This window comes from Natator depressus, chromosome 2, assembly GCF_965152275.1.
Source record: "Natator depressus isolate rNatDep1 chromosome 2, rNatDep2.hap1, whole genome shotgun sequence".
NCBI classification, from domain to species: domain Eukaryota; kingdom Metazoa; phylum Chordata; order Testudines; family Cheloniidae; genus Natator; species Natator depressus.
The window spans coordinates 57,013,204-57,040,840 of record NC_134235.1 but is presented as its reverse complement, the minus strand read 5'-3'; the positions used below and the strand labels follow the sequence as shown (position 1 = coordinate 57,040,840).

Below are 27,637 nucleotides of genomic sequence, written 5' to 3'. Positions count from 1 at the left end.
GAAAAATTTACCCAACCTATTCAGAACAGGTAAATGGCTACTAAAGTGGAATTTCTGCACTGGCAACCATGGTTACAAGATGTTCATAATTGTCTATGATTGTGCAGCGCACCTTTCTACCAGGGCACATTTTGCATTGCAACAAAGGTGGGTGCCATACCAAGTGTCATTAAGCAAGCTAAAGGGTGTATTATCAAAGCAGTATGCAAGGATTAAACTGTATGATTCAATCACACAACTAAATCCCCATTCAGTGCTTTGAAAGCTTACTACTAAGTGTGAAGCTAAAAATATGAGCTAATAACAGTCATCTATCTAGCAACCACATCCTCTTGTAGTACAACATCAAAAAGAGGCATGTCTGAAAACGTGTCTGAGAGGAATTAAAAAACATTTGTTTGAAACAGGGCCATTTCACTTTGGGACAGATTTTTTCCCCCTAATTTACAGAACACATTTTGCACTCTGGGGTATGGAATTCTGCCCAACTCACACCCACAGTGAAATGAAAACTTAACATATCTTTATAACAAACTTGTAACATGCAAAAATGTACACACCTGAGGCCATGATTCTCATTTACATTAAGGCCCCTTTAAAGCAGCAGAGTGATGTAAAGGGGTCCTTTGTTTAAATGAGAATGAGGCCCACAGTCATCTTGAACAGTCAGTTTCGCATATTACATTTAACACGTGAATGTTCAGCAACACATTTCCAGTCCACATGCAACAAACAAGCAAACCACACATTTGTCATACTGTAGCATTTTAAGGGAAATATTTGGCAGCCATATACAATGTACATCCCTAGAATCTGTAATTTCATTTTAAACCAGGTCCTACTTCAGCAGAGTGTGCAAGAAAATATAATTTTAGTTTATGCTTAATTTAAAAACAAACAAAAGCTACATTAATCTTGTTTTTCTAAAGCTTGATCAACAGTTAAAAAAAAAAAAGTTTTCCCCAGATCAAGAAATATACACTGGCAGATTCAGGGGAAAATTCTGCCCTTGGACTCTTATGCTACTCCCACTAAATTCAGTTGGAATTATTCCTGTATTTGAGAACAGAATTTGACCCTAAGTGCATATCTGATTCTAGAATGAATTATCTGATATTTCTTTCACAGACTTAAAATTAATTATTTGTCACTGAGGGTAACCACAATTATACAAATTACTACTGCAGCTTTTATGAACTTAAACTTAGACTGGAAACAGTGGGCATGAGATACTTTTCAGAAATTTTTTTTTACATCATCTTAAAATGCATGCTAACATTTTTTCTGTGTTCACCATGGCTACACAAACCTGCAGTGGTCTGTGTACTAGTACTTAGCAACCAGTCTGCAGTGTTGAGCAGAGTCATGTCACCTGAAGGGAAATTACAAACAAAAGAAAACTGTTGGGCTTCATCTCACCTTGTAAAGTTTCTTTGAAAGGCTACATTTTTCTTGGTAGAATTTAACCTAAATGAACTTACACATTCTGAAGTCAGAAATGAACTATGTTAAAAACAAATTACAGTGGTTTAGTTTTACATTTCTCAATAAAACTCAACATGGCACTCACTGAAATACAGACATTATTTGCAAATGTATTTGTTGAATGGTATTTGGCTGAAGTTGGGGCACAAGTGGAAACTATACATATAACTCATTCCTTACAAACAAAACATTTAGGGCCCTTGGTTCCCTTTGCTCCGTGTGTGCGCACACCTCCGATTTAGGTCAATAAGGAGTTCTGTGGCCAGGTCAAGGGAAGGGTCTTGTGGTTCAAGGAAACACGCTCAACTTCTGTGTTGCTGAAGTGCCTCCAGATTGAACAGAAGGGCCAAAAACTGGGAACATTTATAATAAAGCACTTAGTGATCATCAGGGCTTTGAACTCACACTAGTAATAGCTATGTGTTGGTTTAATGAAATTAAGCTGTGGGTGAAATTTTCAAAAGTGCCTAAGTTCCACTTTCAGAAGTCACTTAGGAACCTAAGACCCACTAAAAGTCAATGGAATTTAGGCTCTCAGGTGCCCAAGTAACTTTTGAAAATGGGACATTTATCCTGTCCCGAAAGTATATCTGATAACATATAAATGACAGAAGAGTCTTTTGTGGGCATGGAATATTTAATTTTTTCTACTTTAATTAAAATAATGGGAAAACCACAATCATACGTAAGTCTTTATTTAAAAACAAAAACAAACAAAAAGAACCCCAGAGGTTAATACTATAGGCTATTAGAATTAAAAATGGCTTAAAGTTTAATCTTACAAAACTTATTTTGTAGCAATAGCATAAAGTAAATTATACACAACTCCAGCACAATTAACCGTCAGCTTTTGATAAGCCATCCCAAACAACAGTCGACTCCAATTAGAGTGGATAACAGAGATGTCTACGGAGCTCAGGGGGGACAACATTTATCTGATTGACAGATGTCTTTCCTGGAAGAACGCAATGCATACTGTATCTAAAACAGTTTGGCTCATTATTTATATGTTGGCTTTTAACACACAGTACGTCTTTACTACATGTAATACTCAAATGTACACTATAAAAATCTGTTTTATAAAAAAATGTGATTCTAAGTTTCAGATTTGTGAATACATTAGAAACTCATGATCTTTTATTTTCTTTTGCTGCAGGGTTGTAGTAAAGACTGCTTTCCACAATTACCTGAAAGGACTACATTTTTACAGAGGCATTATTTGTAGGGGAGATGTGTTGAGGTACTCTTCGTATTATACTGAGAACAAATATAGCCAGTTGATAAGTCATTTGCATTTTGTTTCTGCTATTTCTCCTCTTCTCATCAAAACATGAAAAATATGTATCATATTTTACCTCCACTGAATTATTATAACTATTTGAATTTTGGACAATCCATCATAAGAGCGGAAGCTGAATACAGCCTATCAAATTATCTTTAGGAAATATCAACACATAATTTTTAAGGACAGCTTTGTATTAGCCTACATGGCAAAGCTTTCATAAACTTAGTAACTTACACAAAATGCAAATCCAAAATTAAAATAGAGAAATGGCAATGCCTGCTTATAATATACCTTTTATAGCAACTAACTGTAGATATTTCCTGTTCTTCTCAACACTAAAATGCAAATTATTTTGTTGATGGATTTCAACTATTTTAAGCAACATAATACCACTCAAATGCATTGAAAATATGTAAAGGGAATATAAACATGGCTTGAGAGCTATTGCTGAAAGCCAATAATATTAATTACTGACAAACATTGACCATAGCCTTTATACATCATATTACACAAAGATAGAACACCTACAATAGTACAATTTTATATATATATAATTTACTGACTTAAAGATTGATGGAACAATCTCTTGAAAAAGAACAACATACGAAGCATATTCAGAGAAAATGGTAGCTCACCTTCTGTGCCATTGGGTGTCATGGAATTATTATTTATATGAGAGTTATCAAGTTTTGGACCATTGGGGGATTCACTACTACCACTCAGTCGGCTATGCGGGCTGGCTAGATCCTGCATTTCCATAGACCTAAAATCAAGAAGCAGACAATTTTACTGATACGTTCAACTTTAATTATGGAGGATTTGTCCATACATCTAATCCATTATTTCGACTCGATTATAAAATACTTTGTAAATAATCAATAGTTTTCCATATCACGATCTTTTTTTCTCATCATAAAAGTGTTAACTCTTGCGTTGTCACTCCATATATTCAACTCATAAGAAACAGTCATCTCTAATACTGTAACCCTTAACAGAATAAAATGTAAATACAGGAAACTATATCTAGGAGATTCCTATCACCTTACACTTTTTAAATTATGTGTAATGGGCAGTTTCATCAATGTATAAAAAAAACCATTCCCTTAGCAATAAGATAACACTGTGCTTTCTCAAAATTTACCACCCAATTGGAATTTAATGGGCCTCCAAACCAAATAAAACACTTGAAGCAATTGTTGAAACCTATAGTCTAGTGACAGGGAATGAGATATTCTTGATGTATGTGTTTACTCTGGCAAACTACTTAATTGTTCCTCTGTTTCCGTTGAAACAAATGCAGCATTAAAACACTATTATGTCTGCTCCCTTGTTTGCTCTGTGGATTACATAAAGTGTGCCCAATTGAAAAGGGATAAGGCAACCTACAGTGAATCCATACAGGCGTCAGTATGCCTTAATACTCTGCAGTACCGCAGCTGTCAGTTAGTCAAAATGAAACAAAAACAATTCAGATTCAATGCAAAAACAAACAAACAAACATACATCAACATTTATGCAGTAGACAAACAGCTAAATTCCACAGAAATATCTTCAATTCAACAATTAACAGTTTCATAAAAAGGAAAACAGGCCTCTGGCCATGATCACAGTTACAAATTTCTCAGCTTGCATTTGTTAAGTTTGTAAACAAAGTATACATTGCTTTAGTTTCCATTGTTCCAAAATCTTATGATAAATGCTAATGACTTAACTTTTTCTAAATAGTCTCTCCTGATAGAAAATTCGTATCGTTTACTTTTCTACGCATGCATCTGAACCTGGGACTGTTTCCACTTTAAAAAATTATATAGTGAAGGCACTTTTTAGTATTTATTTAAAAAAACAAAAAAACTTCTCTTTTTCCTTCCATAGTGGAAGTGTAAATAGTCTTAAACACAAATGTTGTTTTACCCATATGATTTTTCATGTCTACAATGAGATTATATTGCGGCAGCCTTGAATGCATTGTTTCACCTTAACTCCCCCTAGCAAAGCGCAGCCACACATTTTGAAAGCCCAGCTACAGTTCTACGGTGGTTTCTGTTTTGTTTTCAAGAAGCAAGAGATTCTCTACCGTTTAAATGAAAAATATTTTAGTGCAGAACCGAATTTATTCATAGCTTACAGACTTTACTGTATTTATTCACATCAGAAATCTCCAAGCATTTTTGGAGCACTATTATTCAGTTTAAAGTGGAAAATAATAATAAACGTTTACTTTTACCTGAAGTAAACAACCGTGCTTCTAAGCAGTACTTTCCATAGAGAGGCCAAATATCAATCATATCCTTACCTGCAGCTTGAGAAAACAGCAACATCTGAGCTGCTTTGGGATTTTTGCACCTGCAAACCCGGGAAACAAATAGAAGCCTCTATTAGTCTGCTTTAATGTCAAACCTTAATCTAAACAAGAATATTACTGGATGACAATACTGTCCTTTAACCAAAAGAAAAGGAGAATACTGCAACAGTGAAAGGCATATTGTCTTTAAATTGAAGTCTCAACTGTTGTTTCCTCCTGCAGGTCTATCCCCCTCCTCCCCATGTCAGGGGGAAGGCAGCCAAATGACGGGATAGTGATTCATCACCGGCCTATGACAGCTGCAAACTGGATTACCCCTCCCCCCAATCAACATGCAAAGCAGCCTTGCTAAGGTAGCTAGAAAGAGGTGTCTGGAAAAAGGTAGGTGTTAATGCAGGGAACATGTTGTACAGAAGTAGCTCAAGCAGTAAAAGCTCAGCATCCTCAGAAGATCTTTCATCTTTTGTTATCACTGGTTGAAATATATCTCCCTCCCACTCTTTAACTCAACAGTTTCTTAACCTTATCATGTTGGTTTTCTTCCTCATCTGTCTGTCATTTAACATTCACTAGATCAGATATTTTCTTAAAATGGGAAGTACATCTGCTACGTAGAGCTGAAAATCATTTATGACCAACCACTTTGTGCAACTATCTGAAAACCATGTCCATCTCTAAACAGTGCCAATTAATTTTCTAAAAGATGTCACCATATTGCAAAATAAAACAGATTAAAATGCAGAAGAACACACACTTCTGCATGACAGAGTTCTATTTGTAAGGTTTCTAACTATCTGTAAGAATTTCAGATACCAAACTTGAAAAGACTCTATAGTTCTCTTGTTAAAAATGTAACTGGCGTGAACCTCCCACTATTTGCTTTTGGTCATCCTGAGATTCAGAAGGGAGCTTGGATTTTACAGTGGAAACCAATTAGCAGTCTTCCCAGTTTAGTAAAAACAATCATTTCCAAACCCCAGCTGACTAGTATATTTTCATCTGATGTGATCAGAAAAACTTTATGAATGTGGATTCTGCTGGACATCACTTAATGGATTGCCTTAGATAGTAAACTTTTCTCTAAAACCAGTCACAATTACGAGCAGGTGATAACGCGCAGGTGAAGATAGGCTGTTGGCTTGAATGCACAAACAAACTTCTCCAGCAAAGGTATACAATGTTTAAATGTCTACATTCAGAATCTTTCATGTGCATTTCCATTCAACCTGAACTGACATCTCTTAGATGATCACAGAACAAAGATAAGAGAGATGAGGCATTTTAAGTGCCATAAAAATCATCCAAGCAAATCTCACTTTATGTGTGTGTAGTTTTTGTTATTTTTAATCACAGACAGAATTACTACTTTAGCAAGAGTAAACTACTGCTAGAGGTAGCCAGGCAATGTATAACTTTACAAGTGATGTCAAGAAGCATGCAATAATGCATACAGAAAAACTTCAATCTTTTTATAACTGTTTATTTAAAGTATTGCATAGTGTGCTTTTCGATGCTTTTTACCAAGCCAAATCAAACTGAAATATCAGATGTGTGTTTGCAGCAGCTACACCATACTTTTTTTTTTTTTAAAGTAAGAAAAAGAAAAATAGTCAGATGTAAGATGGAAACTTTTTTACTCTTAACCCCAGAAACTGCAGCAGAATGCCTTAAGGATATGTTCCTCTACTGGTACTTCTATACACCTGGAATAAATTATAGGTGAGAACTAACTTTGCTTTAAGAGCTATCTCTGCTTAGTAATGTGGAAGGTCATTTAAAATACGTCTCAGATGAACTTAAAAAGAAAAAATATTTTCTTTTTAAAAGATTTATATATATATATATATATATATATATAATATTAAAAATATACTTCGGAGACTATGCCATTTAGTTTATATATATATATATATATATATATAAAAAAAAAACTAAATGGCATAGTCTCGAAGTATATTTTTAATATTATTATTACTTTATCAACTTCTGAAATGCATTTAATCCTAACAATTTTAATTCCAAAATAAAAATTAACAAAAATGTAGTTACTCACAAAATAATAGTTTTTATCTAAAAAAGAACAAACAAAACTTTGATTCAGTTAGTGTGGGGAAAGAACAACTTGCCTGTATGTTTTTCAACTAGATGTAGCCTAGAAAATTAAATATATACCTTAGATGTCCTTTTACACTCTCACAAATCATAAAGTTCATATCCAGGATCTTCATTTTCATTAGGCATACTTCAGATATATTCCTTTGTGTCTCAAGGATTATTTAAACCATGTGTTGTTCGTTACCATATTTAAAAATGGCTCTTTAATCAAAATAACTTTAAAACAACTAATCCTCACTTAGGCTGGTCAGCTGAATCCACATAGTGGTCCAGGAAAAATAAATCTACTCTCAAGAATGCGAATGCAGACAACAATTAGACACAGATGTGAGTGAAATTAGTTACAGTTTACAAAATGCTACACTTCACATGCTTTCAGTTTTTTATGTGTGGTACAAAATTACAATGTAGTAAAGAAACAAACTTATGATGACGAGGGAGAAAAACACATTACTGGGTGGCGCTGGCTCACTCTTATATGATTGCCCACCTTTGCCATGAGGCTTCTAGATAAATGAAGTTCTAAAATACATTCTAGTAGCTCAATAATTAAACAAATTTCTCTTTTAAGCAAAGGGAAAAAAATGTTTTGGCCTTAAGAGTCCATTCAAGGGGGCACATAAAAAAATACACAATGAAAGGTTTTTTTGCTGTCGCTCACTTATACTCTGCATCCTGATTAGACTAAAATTGCCTAAAATGATAAATGACATATAGATTCTTCAAAATGCATCACAAGTTATTACTATTTATAATTTAATTATTTTAAGTAACTTTCACCTCTTCATCTTTAACATGGACGACAGATTCTGGGACTGTATTATATATGACAAGGAAAAGAAAGGACAATGATATCACAGCTACTTAAAATTCACCCATTTAAGAATCTTAAACCAGTAACATCAAATTCTGATTACTTAATGAGGTATTTTAAGTTTACCTTTTTTACTAATTAAATTTATAATTCTTCACAGATGTAGGTTTTGTTGATGTTCAATTTGTCTCTCTCATTTTGTTAAACCTCACATAGTACTCCACCAATCCACTGAATAGCCACATTAAATCTGTTAATACCATGCTCTTCAACCCCAGAAATTATTTCCAGAAGGCAAACTTGCTTTGAGAGATCACCAAACAAGACTTAAGGTACACATTTTATCACATTTTCCCTACCACAGAGCTCAGGATGCGGAGGAAAATTCATGACTTTTGCACTGTTTATTATACTTCGCTAAATTACAAATCAAAAGCATCTGACAGAAGATCATATATGAAGCCAAAAAGTTAATAATGTTCTGTGAAAAGTAAACTGTAAATGGGAAGGGATTCTAAATCTCGGCAGCACAGAGCAAATAAAATGTAGGTACTTGTCTAAATTATGGGTTTTCCACAGACTTTTTTTGCTTGCTAGAAGCAATTTTTATTAAATGACTATAATTTAAAACATTTTTTCCAGCTGAAAATAAATTTTCAAAGTGAAAAAACTAAGCTTATCCAAATAAATATAGCTGGCATATGAGCTAGTTTTTTTCAACCACAGTTCTAGTCTACCCAAAAATTTCAAAGACAATGGCAATTTTCTAATCAGAATATTTCTTCATAGGAAAATATTGTCAGTTTTAACAACATAAACTATACATATTTTTTTCAAAACAGCATTCTTTTTCTCTTTGAAAACATTTTCCATTCACAAATAAATGTAATGATTTCAAAGGTAAATGTGAAGAAATTAAAGGAAAAACATATTAGAGAAAAAAGTCACCTCAGAAACTGGCAAACTCTTTCATTACACTTTCACTCTTCTTGTAATCCTACCAATATACAGAAGTACAGAATATATGAGGAAGTCATATTTCTTTTTAATTCAAGTACTTACTTCAAAGACGAGATTAAAAAGAATAATTTTCAGAACAGAAGCAGATGATCACAGCTCTCTAATTTTTAAATACTAGTTTATTTTTAAAAAAATACTACCTTTCATTCACCTATTTTCAACACTTACAAATGAAATATTTTGACATCTGACTGAAATGTGAACAGTATTATTCTCTTTAGGAAACAAGTACCACTTCGTGTCAATACTTCTAATACATACAGAAATTTTAAAATGAACCATGAGCTTTCTGGTCTTCAAAGCATTTTTTGGCTCTTACAAAATATTTTGTATCTATCAAAACTTAGAAAATGATAGGTTTGCTTTTGGAGTTGCGCATTCTTATGCTGTGTCCTCCAGAAGGTGAAGAGTGGCTCAGTTAGGTTTCTGTGTCTGTCACCATACAGATTTTTCAGGTTTAAAAGACTACGGCTGCTCAATAGTGGGCTTTAGTAATAAAACAGTAAGGAACTCCATGACTTGTGAGTGTGTATGTGTGTACATATATACACATTTATACACCCTTAATTATCTCAAATACTCTGGACAAGCAATTTCAGTAAGAAACTGTAAATAATACTTATTCTGAAAAGTATGACTGGGGCTAAAAGAATTCTGACTACACAGAAAACAATATTTTAAAAAACTTCCTGTCAACATTGTCTTTTTAATTATTTAAGAGACAAACAGCATTAAAAAGTTCCATACAAGTTTTATCAGTTCTTAAATTTTGTTAGTTTTCCTGCTTGTCTCTTCATTGAAATATATCTGCATCTAAGGAATGATTTTAAAGTCAGTGACACCTCTACTTTTATAGAATAAGTCTTTTACTACAGCAACCATCCATTTTATTGATGTTTGTAAAAAACACCTTAAGAAATACATACTTGTGAATCTTTTGTGAGTCTTGATTGCTCAAAAGCAAGATGTAAAATTTATTGATACTTTAAAGAGCTTTAACTTCCGGATTCTAAGTTCTTAGTTCTAAATAAGCCACATAAAATGTCAATAAACGTCATATATTTTAGCTGTATAGATGTTTATTCTGTCTTCTTTAAAAGTTCTCCTTTGCAGAACTGAATCTTTTGCCTGGTGTTTGGAAAATTTAAATATATTAAGCAAAAGGATTTCCTGCTTCAGAAAGTACTGTCAAGATCTCTGTCATGCATTCTTCCTCCAAATTTCTTCATTATTTTTCTCATGCTCTTGCACCTCTTCTTCACAGATCCATAGATTGTATATACCCTCCCCCCTAACAACTCATCATCGTGTTATTTATTTTCAATGAACCATTAATACTGCAGGAAATCAAATAGGAGGAACAAAACTCTGACTGAATACAATAAATAGAGCCATGTAACATCATCTGCTTTGAGGGAAGCCTACAAACCCAAGCCTAAAACACAGCGAAAATTAACTGTTAAAACTGTTGATTTATAATTAGGTATTAACCTAATCATGAAATGTAGAACATACTTATGGATGAGATCTCATGTAAAGTTGCTGAAGTACTTGGGAAAGTACACATTGTTTTGCAATTAGGCCATTTCATGAGGTTGGGGTTTTGGGGGTTTTTTTTAAGCTTCAACAGAAAAGACCTAGTGTTATCTTCCTTCTTTGCATCACAGGACAGCTGTTGTCACTCCATGCAATTTTTAAAACAGCCGGTTTGTACTTACAGTGATTGGATCTGCTGTATCCACCAGTTTTATGTGCTCCCTTCACGTTCTCTGACTTCAACCACCATTCCTCACATAGCTTTATTCCTGGGTAAAGTATTGTGCTCAGCTCTGTTGCCGACTGCCCTGGTTTTTAGTAGCTCTCACTCGAACACGAGAACAGAAGTGAAGCGTCTCTGGAGGGCAAACCCGAGCTCAGAGCAAAATCTTGTGTGATTGCTGCTGCAGGCTCTGCCTGCAAAAGCGTCGGGGGTGGGGTGGGATGGGGTGGGGGAGCAAGTTTTCCAGAAAGAAAAACCACCAAGTGGACTTTCACAGGAAGACTTAGAGTCGGAAGTGGCACTGGGGAGTTTGTGTCTCGCACCAAACTCTGAACCATCAGCTCCCACTGTTCTGTTTAGTAACAGCTTTGAGGAATGGGCTGTTCCCCCCACTGAACAGCAGCAGATAATATCTGAGAGCCGTAGACAAAGAAACAGCAGAATCTTCATGCCTTCTATTTGTTTGCTCAGTCTTGTAGGTCTGCCCATGTAGCCTCGGGGCTTTTTGTTTTGTTTTTGTAATGCAAACCACAGCTATTCTCCTGTCCTAACCTTATTGGTTTAAATGTAACAATTGAAATGAGCCCTGTGCTGCCTGACTCAACCTTGCTGCTATAGAAAAATTTAGTATGTAAATGAAGGAGCCTATGATATCCGAATAAACAGCTGCTGTGGGTGAAGAACAGAGCTCAAGCGCTCTGTCAACAAGCAGTGTCTCTTTCTCCCCCAGCTAGCCATTCATATCCTTTGGTGGCAATTACACAAGAGTTCTTTTCCATCTTTTTCTGCTTCTCACCAGAAAAAAGCAGTGAGTTCTTTTTTTTTGTTCAGTAATATATTTTTAAAAATTTAACTCAGTTTAAATGTGCCCATTTTCATTAAGCTAGGTTTAAAGAAAAGCCACAACAAATAGAAAAGCTGGAATTAAACACACATTTCCTCAAAAACTGAAGCTAAACAAGGATATTCACAGAAACACCAAAGCACACAAAATATAAGTGTAGACGTGCAGTTCTGATAGATATTTGATAATAAATGTTACAAATTCAAAGATTACCTGGTAAAGAAAATGTCTGCTCATACTGTACAACCTTTTTCACATTGAAGTCTGCCCAATGCAACGTTAAGCTATATAACACAATGTCTGGAACCTTCTAACAGTGCATAACATGCAGATACACGTGAAATACCTGTATGTCTCAAAACAATCAGAACTGAGTTTACAAGGTGTTTGACTTGTATTTTAAAGTATTAGTACTCAATTATCAGTATTAATGTTTTATCATTTTTTCAAAAATGTGGAATGGCCATTTCCAATGAAATGAGAGGAAACGTACACCTATATAGTTAAAAAGTTAGATGTCACATCAATTAAACACTGACATATATAAAGTTTAGATCTCACTAATCTTGTATTTCAATAATTTAATGTAAAATGTATTTTAATATAAACTCATTTCAGATGTCTTAAGTTAATATTATTGCATTTTTGTTTATTCACCATTGAAAGCGGCCTATTAAAAACAAAAAATATATAAATTAAGTGTAAAGCATTGAATATATAATATGTAGTAACTAAATTTTGACAAGTTTTCTTTGGATGATTCTGTTCTTCTATAAAATATTTTTCAGTTAGCTTAACTCTTATATTTTCCATACTTTTAGAGCAAAAATAATCAAAGTATGATGAGAAAACCAGTCTGATTATTTGCAATAGAAATACTTGAGACTATGCCCAATTCTAATGTATTAAATAAAATTTAGCCTTATCCAAAATAAACAGATTTAAAATGTTTTTCATTGACAAAATTTGTTGTTATATACTATACTGGTAACACAGCCTTACCTTAATTTAACTAATGAAAGCAATACTTCTTGATGAAAAAAATCTTCTGGCTATCATATCCAAGTAAGTAACATTTTCTGGAGAAAGCACCTCAGGAAAGCAAACCGTTTTGCCAAAGCTACAAGACGACCTCAAGCTGCAAACACACCTAGGGTTGCATTTTGTTTAGTGCAGAAAAGCAATCTCGGGATAGTCACATACCATATATGGGAGCTCAGGTCAAAATAAGCAGATTTCTATTGGGCCTGTCCATGTAGCCAGCATAAACTGAATTAGTTTACTTCTTTATACTCACGTAATGTTTCGCATGCTAAAAATACTGTTTATAATGTTTTATATTAAGCTGTAAAAGAAATACAAATACATTATCATAGAGATATCCAGTTTTGTCAGGTAAAATTAAATAAGAGAATGAAATACGAATAAACAATAACTGTTCTGTGGAATCTCAGCCTATTTCAAAAAGTGTTTAGTTTGAAGTCCTTACTAGTGTGGAATATATAAGTGTTAATCACATAGTTAAAAAAAAAAAAAAAAACCTCTAGCCAATCCTAACACTTTAAAAAAAAAACCAACATGCTCAACTTTACTCTCTTTAGGAGTTTCATCTACTTACATGAGCAAAATTATATATATGCTTTTGCAGAATGAAGGCCCGAGTTATTTTGGAGACATTTCAAAACTGAAACATGTTGTTATGTATTATCTAACATTTTAAAACATTACTCAATATCTCTTTTTAACAAACAAACAAACAAACAAACAAACAAACCAACCATCCTTTAAAAATCCAGAACTTGCTATGTAAAGACAAAAATAGTTTAAACATATAAGTAACACTCAAGACTCCTAGTAATGTAGATTATTGCCATATAAACACATTTCATTTTACTTTTTCAAATCAAATACACAGTTATATGAAATAAATGTTGCCATTTTGAAACCTTTGCTTACTGAAACAGATATATCCTCTACGGTTTAATTTTGTATTTGTATGACTAAGGGATCAGTCCTTAATGGAAGTGCCTGAATAAGAATTTCAGGAGTGTGTCCTATATCTGTATTCAAAAAACCCAGACACACACAGCCTAATACAGTGGTGGCAGACATGGGGTGAGCTACAGTCAGGTATAAGATGGTCAGAAAAAGGGCCCTTAGCACTGCAGGAAAAAAATCTATTCTGAATATTTTAACATGTTCCATAGCATTCATGTTGGCAGTAGAAGATAATATGGTAATTGGACCTATTTAAACACAACAGTTTCATATACAATAAAGCAACAAAGAGGAGGCTGGTAGATAAAATAGGGTTCTCTTTGTTTATATAGTCATTAAACTGTGATTTAAAGTTCTTTATGCTGAAGTCTAGTCTTCAGATATCAGATAGTCAATATAATTATTTCATGTTATGATCTAAACTATGAACTTATTATACAGTTGATACTATGGGCCAGATCCTCAGATGGTTTAAATGAGCATAGCTTCATTGACATCAGTAAGAATATGCTGATTTATACTAGCTGATGAGCTCATCCTATATAGCTATAAAAGGCCCGATTATGCATTTCACATATATAAAGCAGGATTCTGCTTTACCTTACAGCCTCCTCTTAGCTGTGTTCCTTGATTCACCACCTTGGTTTGAACACTCATGTCACCGAATTCCCAATCAGCACAGGTTATGCTATTTACCACTTGCACCCCACCAGCAAATTATATAATTGTTTACATTATTGCTGAATTTGGAACAGACTTTCATTACCGTTGCATATGTTTACACCAGGTCTGAATTTTTCTTTATTCTGTATTCCTTGTATACCCAATCACCATCCAAGGATTTATAAGAAATGAAAACTGGGCTCTTTATACATATACCATATTAAGTGTAAGAAGCTCATAGGAAGTAGTTCCATCACCCTTACTTGCATTAAATAATTCCTTGCTCCACAAGTCCTCCCATTGGTTTTAACACAAGTAAAACTGGGCTGACTTGGAACAGTAATTTGCGGGCATTTACATATATTGCAGTGACAGGCATATTACAAACATTGACTAGATAAAGACAGAAGATCATGATGCAGAACAGTGGTATTAAGTATTTCAATATTTGTCTCCACATAAAAAGTACTACATAAACATTAAACAGATGCACAAGATGACTACCTGTATATTTTTTAGTTTGAAAACAAAAATAAAATACATTCTAAGATTATTTTATTACTGAATTAAGTTCATTTTTGGACTCCCTACAACAACATTAATATAACATTTGAATCCCCTCAAATAGACAATATCTTTCCTATGTCTCCAAACAAGTTTTATTTTACACATAACAGCTGTTGCCTAGATACATGCCTAGGTGTAGTAGAAGTTTGCAATGTTTGATGGGAACTCTTAGTGCTTCATGCTACTGAGTTGATCAAAAATAGAAAGTCTTTGGTGATTACAAGCAGAGAAAAACAATGGCAGAAGTCATCCATTCAAACAATTACTTCTGAAAAATATCACTAAGATTAGGAAGGACAGGGCTTGATTAATAAATTATTAATATTGAATTATGTTCTTTCAAGAGCTACCTAATATGTGTAATGATGAATTAAGGTATAATGCATAATCATTAAACATGCAAACTGCTGACTGTAGTTATTAGTCAAAAGATATACCAATGGCTACGTTAAATTAAATACCACTTTTTAAACTAGTCCATTAATTTCTGTGACTCTGAGATACTTATAGATTGTAAAATGACTATAAAGTCATGTAATCCACAGACTTTCTGCAGAAGGAATGCATACTTTCTGTATTCCAAATCTAATTTGATAGCAGTTATCTTGAGGGTTCACTATTTTTCATCTACAAATACATGAACAAAAAAATTGTGTGATGTGCACTTTCTTTTTTACCCTCATAATGGAAGATTATGTCTATCATTTGCTCTTCTAGGCATGCACTGAGTATATACGTTTGAAGGTTTCACTAAACAAGAGGTACAGTAAGAGGTAAGATAGAAGTGTGTGTGTGTGTGTGTATATATATATATATATATATAAATAGTATAATATAGATATATATGGTATTCCAGTAGAAAATCAAAAAAAGTTTGTTTGGGGTTTGTCTTGTCTTGTTTAAACGTGACAGTACATTTTAAATATCTGTAATACTATATATAGAGATTTCTTGTACTTTTTCTTACTCCACATTTCCCCAAATCTATCACTCTCCTCTCTCAGCAGTCTCTGCACTGAAAACACATTTTTGGATTTCATATGAAACCACTAATAGTTGTGATCCATCGAATGTTCTGAAGTGGATACTCTACTCAGCAATGGCACCACTTCCCTGACAGTTGAGCAGGCTATTGCCATGACATGCTACTGCAAGCTGCGGGACCATACAAGCTGCGGGATCAAGACCTTACTCCTGATTCAGAGATTCCCAGCAGGATGCTATAACAACTCCACTAAGGACAATATCCTTTATTTTAAGAATATTACATCTAGCTAACTGAATTTCTGAACATTATTTAAATGGTAAGCAGGTCCTTCAAAGTTCAATACCTTTTAAGGTGGGATTTTCAGAAGTGCCTAAGTGACTTGGGAGTACAAATCTAATTGAAATTCTATGGGATATGTGCTCCTAAGCCACTTAAGTACTTTTGAGAATCTTTCCCTTTAATATTAAAGCCTCAATCTGGCAAACACTTAAGCATGTGAGTAACTTTATTCACATGGGCAGTCACACCGAAATCTATGGGACTGCTCCTGGATAAAGCTATGCAGTGTTTGTAGAATGGGGGCCTAAATGGAAAGAGCAAACTGGGAACTGCTAACACTATTTTTAATGATTTACATAACTGTCTTTATGCTATCTCAGCATGAAAAAACAGAATATTTTCAAAAACAGTAATATAATCACCAGTCATTATAAAGAGTTATAGATAATTTGTTATAACAAGCAAGTCATCAAAATACACTAATGATGAACTGTGTAGATTTATATAAGTTATAATCAACAGTTCCTAACAATGTTTAGTTATATAAGAATGAAACATAACTTAGAGACTGCGTTTTAACTTATAGAGTAATCAGCTGTTATCTGATATTATGATTAATTGGCCACTGTAAACAATATAAAGATATGATTTTGCAAATTTCCACCTTTTAGGTAGTTAATTCTCCAAGAACTACTCCTCATCTTTGACTTATCGATACCTCATATAAGATGGAAGTAGCAATATCATTACCAGTTTGCTCAGTGCAATAACTTTGCCAGCTACATAAATTCAGTACACTGTAAAACATACGCCATCTCAGCAACACTGGATTGTCTTTTCTCTAACCATTTTTCCGGTAACGTGCACAAAACCAGTTTTGTGAGCACCTCCCATAAGGCGTAACAGGAGCTGGAAAATCACTGTTTGTTTTTCAGTTCTGAATTACAAACCAGCTCATAATTTTTAAATTCTGCAAGAACAATATGCATGTCAACTAACCACAGAAATTATGAGTTTATTTGATGTGAATCTCATTTTGTTATTATTTCCTAACTTTGTGCCATATATTCTTTTCCTTCTAGCATTGGTAAAGTCACTGTTCAACAGTAGATGGAGTAGTGGGTAATTACTGTATCTTGGTTATTTGTAAGCGTCTGCATAATTTTTTGACCAATGACACACAAGACTAAAACTAATAAAAGGTGAGTTTGCTGCTGAATTTTAAAAAATTAAGCATCTAAGAGGAATAGTGAGAATTAAATGCCCAAGCTCAAATCTGACAAAACAGTTACAAAAAGACTTACAATTATTCATAAAACACACACTGTAAGTTTGTTCATAACAACTTTCTAAATCACAAACCTTGGGTTAGTTGAATATAACAAATATATATGTCCTCAACCTTCAAATACTCAATCATCCACAAGTATTTTTCTTTTGACGTACAGGAATGGTGAAGTGTCTTCTAAAAGTGAAGTTCATAAATATTCCATGCTTTGGGCCTTGTAATGAAAAGGAAAAAGTGCAAGTCTAAATTAAAATAATCATTACATGGACAACTATTTTCACACTTTCATCAATTGTTTCCCCATTGAATTGTTTAATTGCAATCAACCCTAGTGATTTGCTTTGATCTTTACTAGTAATTACATCACGCACATTCATTTGTTTGCCAAGGGTCCAATCTTTCTCCCATTGGGTCTCAGTTGTAATTATATTCACAGAAATCCCAATTGCTGCATACTAGATTTTGGAACTTTGTATAATCACTTAGCATCGGGCTGCTATATTTGTTGTTACAAAGCAACTGCGGAGGAAAACCTTTCATATGGCTTCAAAGTCCCCTCCCCCACCTCCTCCTGCTTCCTTCCAGCAGCACTAACTCTTTTTTTGCTGCAATCTCACAAATCGGAAAAAGAGTAACCTCTAAAGCTGTTTTAGACTGAAGGTCAGAATTCAAAGGATTGTAACTTAATCCATACAGCACTGTAATCACATTGCTATTGGAAACACACCCAGAAGCACCAGTATTCTAGATGTTTTTATTAAGCAATGTCAATAGGTATACAATCTGGATTTTTTTTTTCCGTACTATAGTTTATCTAGACTCATACTTGCAGGAGATCAAGTTGCTTTCTGCCACTGAACTTTACTTTAGTGTTATGTGAGGTAAGGAAACTGGACTCTGTGTTACATGCTAATGAAAACAACAGCTTCAGTTTGTTTATCTTAATACTTACAAGAGGCACCTCTTGCAGCCTAAATTTAAACAAAGCTTAAACTCTTTTTAGTCCTTGCATACTTTCAGGGTGCTAATAATTTTTAAAAAAAAATAATTAAGTACATTATTATTGATGTGTTTCAATCTACACTTCCTGCCTGAAAACAGAGCTCCTTTAAGAGATGTCTAATTCCTGAGCCACTGTGATCAGTTCAGTTATAGATCAAGAAAACCTATATTGTCATTCCATGAACACAAAAGATGCCAGGACTCTTTTAGAGTTAGGAGCAGCAGAGCAAATATCATAGGGGGCACTCTGTAGTTGCTCTGTCATCCCAAATTCCCACTGACTTCCAGGGGAGACAGGCCCGAAGACTTCAGGATGGACCCATAAGAATATAGGGCTAAATTCTCAAAGGCCAAGGTTCGGCTTCCTTTTTTGCAGGCACTCCCCCGAGTACTTGCCCTTCCAACTATTTAATTTGTTCCCATAATCAAGTAGTCAGAGGTCCAAATACTCAGATTTACTAATGAAATTCACTCACAGAAGTTAGGCCTCCCTTTTGAAAATTTGTCTTAAGTTCGTCTTGTAAATATATCTGGATATAAAAATTCTTATGTTAGCAGAATGCATCACATAGGCCAACAGTGTTGCTAAATTATTATTTCAGAGTTTCATGGGCAAAAAAGAAAAAAAGGAAATGGGTGACTTGATCCTCAACTGATGTAAACTGTTATAGCTCCACTGAAGTCAATAGAACTATGCCAATTTACATCTGCTGAGGATCTGTCTTTGGGTGTATAAAATTGACCATAAACAACCCATTGTTTACAGAATAGTTAATAATGGAAAAATTGTTACAGGTAGTCAATATGGTCAGGGGAAACAAGAAATGTGACTATAAACACAGTGGGTCAATACATACAAAGAATTTGAAGCCTAGATATCCAAATCAGCTTGGCTGAGAAAAGAGAGTCAAATTCCATTGCTAAATTTTAACTATTATACAGTATTTTGATTTGCAAATGCTAGATTTTGATAGCTATATTTGTATATAGGGTGCATCTGTGATAAGAATTTTTATACAACATTTATAGGCAGGCTTTGTGGACCCATATTATTGTCCTTTTAGTCATAATTATTTTAAGATACTTGTGTCTTTTTTTTTTTTAAATGTGGTCAATACAGAAACTCTTGGTCTAATGTTTTTCATTCAGTGAGGATTGTTATGTTCACATTTTCCAATATTCTTTAGAAGTGGCAAAACCGGAGTGGGATATATTGTGTACAATTCAGTAGAAGGTGGCTTAAAGCATATTTGACATTCTGGTTTATTTTCCCTTCAATAGTTTTTGGACTAATAAGAAGGATAAGCAAAAAATAATAAATAAAAAAGGTATATTTTTACATATCCAACCAAAACTCTAACTGTACTGATACAGACTGACTGCAAATCAAGTAATTGTCTCTTGTCATTGGAAAAACAAATAACAGAGATGTCAGCCTGTTTGAGGGAGAGGATACTCATGATACAGCGATCATGATGCCCTTGCTGGCTGATCCATAGAGCTCCAATTAGTTGTGGCCTTATGGGAGAGCTGTTCACTTTTTCTTCCTTTCCCAGCCAGCCAGAGATGAACGGTTTCTCCTGCTAGGTCGGGAAAGGTAAAACAAATTAAAAAAACCCAGAATGGAGACATCTGATGAGGATTCTTAGGCATAACAAATTATTTTGAAGTCAATAGGAGGTTCAAGAACTATTTAGCACATGCAAATAATACCTTAGTTCAGAAGAAAAGGGGAAAATCAGAATGAACGTGGACCATCTTTTTATTATGTGTCTGAAGCCTAACAGAGAGGGGCCTGTGCTCTCTAGGTGCTATCACAGTACCCTGAGTAACAGTAATAGGATCCCTTCTACCCCGCCCATGATGTACATCTGCAGGTATTTTTCTTATTTAAAACTTTTCACATAGATTTAATTAAGAGAACACTATAAATGTCTTCACATTCAAAATCCCACAAACAGATCAAATAATTAATACAGCTCTTAGACACTGTATTGAAAGACGACCAATTTGCATTGGACCCTCCTTTTGTGGAATCAGTTTTTTCCAGAAAGTTGCTGTACTTAACAATCCTGTATGCAAAATAGTATTCCATGTATACCAGGGCCTTTATAAAAAATGTGCCACCAAAACTGATGACTTATGGAGTTTTTGTTTATTTATTTATGTCTTCATAAGTAAATAAAGTACTTACACTGTAGTACATTTTAATCTGTTATAAAATAATTCTGGGCTGATCAAAGATTTCTGAATATAATCTGACACACAGAAGTCTGCAAATGGTAAAATCGTTCTTTCACCTTTAGCAGCTGAAACATGTACACTCTGCACAGTACATTTCAGTTGTGCATATATTATAGGTATATCAGACACTCTTGTAGGCAATGCTGTGAATATTTACAGCAGTTCAGAAGCTGCAAGAGGTAGGCCCCAAACCTGCGACCTGACCCACATGGGCAGACCCTCGCAGAGCCCCATTGACTTCAATGGGAGTGTGTGCAGGGATAACAGTCCACCCGCATGGATCAGATTGCAGGATCTCTGCATGACATTTGGACTTGCTGCTGCCTGCCAATACCCTGGTTTCCTCAAATCTGAACTGGTGTCACAGACCATAAAATTACCTGAAAAGCACAACAGCAAATTAAAAAAATAGCCGAAGGTTACTACACAGTAAAAACATGTCCCATTAATTCACTAAGAAAAAATGACTTGCTGTTTCAGAGTATGTCTATATTGCAGTCAGGAGTGAGCTGCCTAGTTGGGGCAGATTCGTGCTAGATTATTGGGGCAGATAGATTCGTGCTAGTTCGCCAAAAATAGCACTGTGGATATTGCAGCTTGGACTCTCAAGCCCACCCTACACCTCCTAGGTTTGAGAGCCTGAGCTCCAGCCTGAGCCACAACGTCCACAATGCTATTTTTAGCATGCTAATTCAAGCCCTGCTAGTTTGTGTCTGGCTACTTGGATTGGGGGGTCGCGTCCAGCTACAACGTAGACATACCCTTGCAGGCCCTGATCCAGAGTTTTGTATTGGTTCAGAAATCCACTGGGGGAAAAGAATCATATTGATTTCAGAGAGTACTTCCAAAGTCTTGATTTGCTAAATCTTTAACCTTAACATCTTATTGAATCATTTAAAGATATGGGCAAAAATTTCAAGCTCTGGCCCTGATCTTGCAAAACTTAAGCATGTGCATAACTTTACTTATGTCAATTAATTAAGCCTGTAATACCAATAAGTCTTCCCTCAAAATAGTTGAAAACTCAAATGGCACATAAACATAGCATCATTTTAACAGTAAATAAACAGGAAAATACATGTGGTGAGATCACTGGGGACTTATATAAAATAATAAATAATAATAATGTATATGACAACATTCAGACCTTATAAATGCCTATATCTGTATAATATAACCATATAAGTGTGGCTCAGTTGAGGAGATGCTTAATTTGTTAAGTATGCTCTTTGCATAGTAGGTATGATACCGAGGATGTGCCCCCTAATGTAGGACTTAATAGCCATAAGCCATCTTTTATTATTGAAACCCAAGGTGACCATGGTTGGGGGTGGAGGACAGGCAGAACCTGTTTTTCCACTAACATAGGACCTGATCCAAGGCAGAGAAAACTCCATGAAAGGAATCCCATTCACTTCAACAGGCTTTGGATCAGGTCCATGGCAAGGAAATAAGTCCCAATTAATAATGTATTATGTGGGTCTTTATTCTCCTCTGTAAAATGTGCAACTGGATTCAAGCTATTTTAAAACTAGTTTCAAAGACTAATTTAAACATGAATAAGTCTGGAATATCTCTCTCTTTTTTTTTTTTAAACCATATGACCACAAACAAACAAACAAACAAACAAACAAACAAACAAACACCACCACCACATTTGGTCTTCTAAATGTGTAGTTTGAAGTCCTTACATTAAAACTGGTCTCTAAACACTGAGTTGAGGCCACAGTAATACACATTACTTATGAAGTGTATTCTATTATCCATCTTATATTATCGACTGTTAGCTGACAGTCATAATCAGAAACAAAATTTTATAACAAACTACTAATAACTTGATTAATGGTGTTAGGTAATTACAAACTAGTTTTTCAGGTAACAAAATATGTAAAATGAAAGGAATAGATTTTCTCTTAGTCACTGGACAAAACAAACATCCCAAAACGCTTCAGCATGGAGTGGCCTCAGTCTTAGATCTGTCTAATTTGCTTCCAAACCATAGCTATTTAGTGTGTGCTGAAGGCTGATGAGAAAACACTGGGTTCAGCCCAAGCAATTGGGGTATTTGGGGCAAACCTGAAAACAACGGGTATTACAACTCCAGGCTCAGTGCAATAGAGCAGTACTTTGTATAAGCCATAGATGATAATCCATCTTAATGATTTTACAGCCTGAGGCATCTTCACATTTGTTCTACACAAAAACAAATCATGTCATGAATCTGCATATTCATTGCCACACATTTTTACTAATTATGTTTAAGATGGGGAGAAATAGAGGGTGAAATCCTGGTCCCATTGAACTCAAAGGGAGTTTTGCCGTTGGCTTCAGTGGAGCCACGATTTCACCCAGAGTGTATATGTCAAGGATACTGTCTGATCTTCCTTAATTTGTAGTTGGGGAATGCTTATCTTTCCACTTCAGCAGATTTTCCCACAATTTCACGTTCAGAAATTAGCGTATTTGGGTGCTTAGCGTATTTTTCAGCCACAATCTGTGAAGCAGTCACACTTGCAGACACACCTGCAGCAACACAACAGAATCTCCTTTCAATTAGATACAACCTTTAGACTTCTTTCTTTTGGCCTGATTCTACCATTCCATTCACACTGAGTGTATGATTTAAACTGAACTACTTGTGCAGTAAAGTACTACTTAACACGAGTAATAGCGGAATAATCGGTCCCTTTGTCTGTGGTCTAAGCATTTAGAATATTTGTATCTATTCTCTATGAAACCTGGAAGTGCACCTTTTTTTTTTTTAAACAGAAATTGTAAAAACAAACAAACAAAAAAACTGAAAAAAATTGACCTTTTTTTTTTAAAAACTGAACTTTGTGTGCAAAATCATTGACTTCTTTGAAATCTTCCATTTTTTGCAAAAGATTTTACATTTTTATCAAAGTAATCTTTGAAATAGAGTAGAGTATGATTTTGATATACATTTCAATATAAAGCATCGATAAAAAAAATCATGGAAACTTTGTTTAAAATGGAAAATGGGTACATGTCAAAACAGATTTTTTTTTTCAAATTTTCCCCACAAAACTTGTTTTTCCATTTTACAACCAGCTCTATCCTGAAACATATACAATTTTGACTACATACAAACCAAGAGGAAATACAGAAGAATAAACACACATTTATTGGGTGAATTAATTTATTTTCTCTCATCCGCCCGTAATCACAACAATTGGCTTTCTTAGTGCAACTCTGCTAAATGTACCCAAATCATCTTTTCATGTTATCTACATCATGCAAGAGTGTTTAATGTATTCCATCTTGATCAATCCTCTTATTTGATTTTTCCTCCATTTACATAATTCCTTGTTAGCTCAGGAAATTACTTTTCAGATAGTGCCTACTGAAAAGTCAATGTGTTGTTCAACACCACTGTGTCTGGGCCCTAATCAAGTTATGGTATCTACTGGAGAACCAATTCCCACACACCTTGGTGACTGTCCTGTGGAGTTGACTATGAGAAGCTCATTTCCCTCCTGTGAACTTTACCGATGAAGGTGGGAGGAGGGGATGGAAGAAAGTAAAGGCAGTTCATATTAACGTGTTCTTTTGTTGGCTGTCTCAGTTCTCCTGCTCTGAATCACCAAAGACATTGCAATATCTCAACATCCAGAGCGGAATACGCCTATCAGTACAGATTCTGAATGATTTATTCCTATAATCGTAGTCCCTAGATAAATGCCATCGTAGGTTATAACATCACTGAACTGGCCAACTCTCCCTGTCAATAAAGAGATATTCCAAATCCAATTGCATGTGAGCTAATGCTGAGCTGCTATATTTACCTAGTACCACTACACGACTAGGACCATTGTTCTGTAAGGCTTGAGTAATGAAAGAGATAAAAGTCTAATTTAAATTTCACTGAAGAGAAAATCTCACAACTCAGTATGCTTGGCTGGACACAATAAACACTCGCTCAGTGACTGTGCTCCCTGATTGGACAGAAGCGCCAACAGATCACCATTTAAGCCAACAACAGCTGCTCAATGCATTGCACCCCCACGACTGCACCAGACCTGCTTCTGCTTCCTGCACTGGCCCTTGCTCCAACCCATACTTTCTCCTGCTCCAACCCTAGTCCCCACCTTCCTCTGAACTTCAGACTCCTGAGTCTGATCATCGGCTTGTCTCCTGACCACAACTCCAGTTCTGCCTTTGGGTTCTAGTCTGGCTCCTGAGTCTGTCCATGGCTTGTCTCCTGACTAATGCTCTGGTTCTGCCTTTCGGTTCTGTTCTGCCTCCAACACTGACATTCTCTACCACCACCTCTAGTTCTCCCCTCTGAGGCTGCATTGCCTACACCTTGGTATTTGACAGTGAGGGTTTTTTTTTAAATCACTTTTCTTGCCCCAGGGTTAGGTTGCTATACATTTCTCCTCATCTCTTTTAGGTTCCTCCTAAAATTATTCCAGTATCCTAACCTTGGTGGCAGACAGTTTAGAAGGGGATGCAAGCAGCCTTGGTCATGTAGGGAGGAGACCCAGGAGATCTACTGGCATGCTATTCAGGGATACGGTTTGAGGGGGAGGTTACATATGAAGTCTGCTGGACCTTCCAGTGTGGGAGGTTTGGGGCTATGAACATATGTTACACATTGAGCTGTTTTATTCTTTTTAGTGTCTTTGAACAGTTGTCTTTTATCATGGAATTCTGATGGTGGTGGTAGAGAGGTTAAGATAAGTTGAAAAGATCCTAACTATGGGAGTGAGGAACTAATTGGTGTTGGACTACAATCCAGGGATACTATTTTGACGGGAGATTATTGGTGCATGTGACCAGGTTTCTCGGTGTAGGAGATATTTAGACAGCTATTTGTTTAGCACTATATGGGAGCAGCTAGAGGGTGGCTCATTGACTTGAAAGGTTTTAAGGTACTATTGCTTCTATACAGCCCTTGTATACTCCCTGGAGGTCACTCATCTGCCAGTCAGCTGTAGCACCCTTTGATGGCCATCTTAGGATAGCCAAGAGGGTAATACAATGCTCTTGAGATTGGAAATTCTTTCTGGGCGCTTCATTCTCTCAAGTCCTATCATGTTGGGCAGGGAGAAGATGGCAAAAGATGATGATCATTTCCAGATGTATACTATGACTTCATTTTGCATTTTTCCCCTTCTGGTGACTAGACTATCAGATGTCAGTCATCTGCTTTAGGGTTTATGCCATTGAATGCAAAGGTGGTGACTAATGAAGTTAACTCCATTCATGATTTGGTTAAGCATTAGCGCCCCAACTTTTTAATGTACAACAGTGTTGGAGAACACTGTAGATGTGGGCTCTAAGCCCAACTTTGTGCTCCCCAGATCTTTGGCCTATTTGATCAAAGGTCCAGTCCCCAGATGGAGCAGCTTCAGAGCAGGTTAAGCCAGCTTTCGGACTGATTTGTATGGCCAGTGCAATGCAAAGCAGTCTTATTATACTTGGAGATCTGACCCTGTATCTACCCTCTTGATTGAGATGGTCATCTGCCATTCATTACATGCCCTTAACTATAACTTCTTCTATTTTTACAAGTGTTGACTAGTTCAGGTGACTCGAAGTATAAATAAGAAAAGTATTTTTCTCTTTTTATATTTTTGAAAAGTGAGTTATTTTACGGGTTTTTGTATCTAAGTATCTCTTTTTCCAGTCAAATTTGCTTTCTGCTTCTGTGTGAATGTGGTAGTTATGTCACTATCTTGGGGTTTTGCTTCATTGTGCATTTTGTCTCTGATTGCATAAATATTGATAGGGAGACACCTACGGAAAATTTTCAAAGTGGTGCATAGAGACTGAGCTAAGCAGTTCCTATTAATGTTAATGAGAGTCACATGGCTATATTCTCACATTCTAATTTGAAAATTTGCCTTCTGCTTTTCACCATTTAAAGTAAGTGTACTATTCTAAGTATGTAGTCTTTGCATCTCCCTGTTCTGCAATCTATAAATATGCAAGAGACATCACACACTCTCTCTACATATAGCTACTTCAGGATACTCCTATAGCATTTCATCCACAAAGGGAAGATTCTCAGCTTAATCACATACAAAATTCATAGTGCTGCTGTTATCCTGGTTCCAAAGCTGCTTCTACCAATTCCTATGTCAACTTACTTATTTATTTATTTACAAATATAAGCTTAAAAAAAAAGCCTACCCTGGGAGCCTCTGACATAAATAAAAGTATAGTTACATGAAGATAAAACCAACAGCTTCCCTAAAATCAGAATAAGAAATAACCAACTAGGTATTTCAAAGGCAAAAAATACCTCACCACACCCAACTGTATCAGCCTTTCCTTCTCCATAGCTTGGGTAATGAGATGAGTCTTTCAGGGTGCCCTAAAGATCAGATCAATCTATTTTGGACCTTGGGTGTGGGTGGAGTGAATTCCAAAGTTGAGAGACCCCCCCCAGGATTTATGCCCTGCCAAAAACTCCATCTTATATAGCCAGTGAGCTCTAGCTAGAGCTCTGTGGATTGCAAATGTAGCAGTGTGGTATGGGCAGAGAGGTGGTCTTTCAAACTGACAGGATAAAAGCTATTTAGGGCTCTATAAATACAAAAACAAAACCACTACCTTAAATTCCACCCAGCCAATTTGGGGTCATGTGCTCATGATGAGAAGCTACGCTGCTTACAATGCAGTAGCCTGCCTACTACACCAACTTCATTTTCTTGAATCATTTAAGGGATAACCCCTTATGGAATGCATTGCAATAGTCTAACTTTGAGTTGACAAAGACATGTATTACAGGGTCAAGGTCTCCATCCAAAAAAAAAAACAAAAACCATCACTATCTCTAGGCCCATCAAAGAAGAAAACAGTAGTCCTGGTTTACTGTTGCTATATTTGTCCAACAACAGCTGCGGGTGCAAACGTATCCCCAGATTATGAACTCTAACAATAAATGGTGAGTATATACCCTTCTTAAAGCCTTGCCACATCTTCCAGATGTTTTCCCCAGCCTACCACATTGGT

The 27,637-nt window shown here is 35.4% G+C and overlaps 1 protein-coding gene across 10 annotated transcripts in view; it reads right to left on the bottom strand.

Moving 5' to 3' along the window:
* The window catches only part of EYA1 (EYA transcriptional coactivator and phosphatase 1), a 225,684-nt gene that overhangs the window by 107,876 nt on the left and 90,171 nt on the right, over positions 1–27,637 (bottom strand). For 5 of the 10 annotated variants that reach the window (XM_074944239.1, XM_074944242.1, XM_074944241.1 and 2 more), the window contains 4 exons: positions 17,482–17,621; positions 5,064–5,113; positions 3,406–3,533; positions 1,310–1,372 (listed from right to left, as the gene is read on the bottom strand). In XM_074944239.1, the coding sequence (XP_074800340.1) occupies positions 1,310–1,372; positions 3,406–3,529 (187 nt within the window). In that variant the 5' untranslated portion in view covers positions 3,530–3,533; positions 5,064–5,113; positions 17,482–17,621. Of the gene's footprint in view, positions 1–1,309; positions 1,373–3,405; positions 3,534–5,063; positions 5,114–10,739; positions 10,946–17,481; positions 17,622–27,637 lie in introns of those variants that run through there. The other 5 variants (XM_074944244.1, XM_074944245.1, XM_074944246.1 and 2 more) reach the window with 2 other exon arrangements.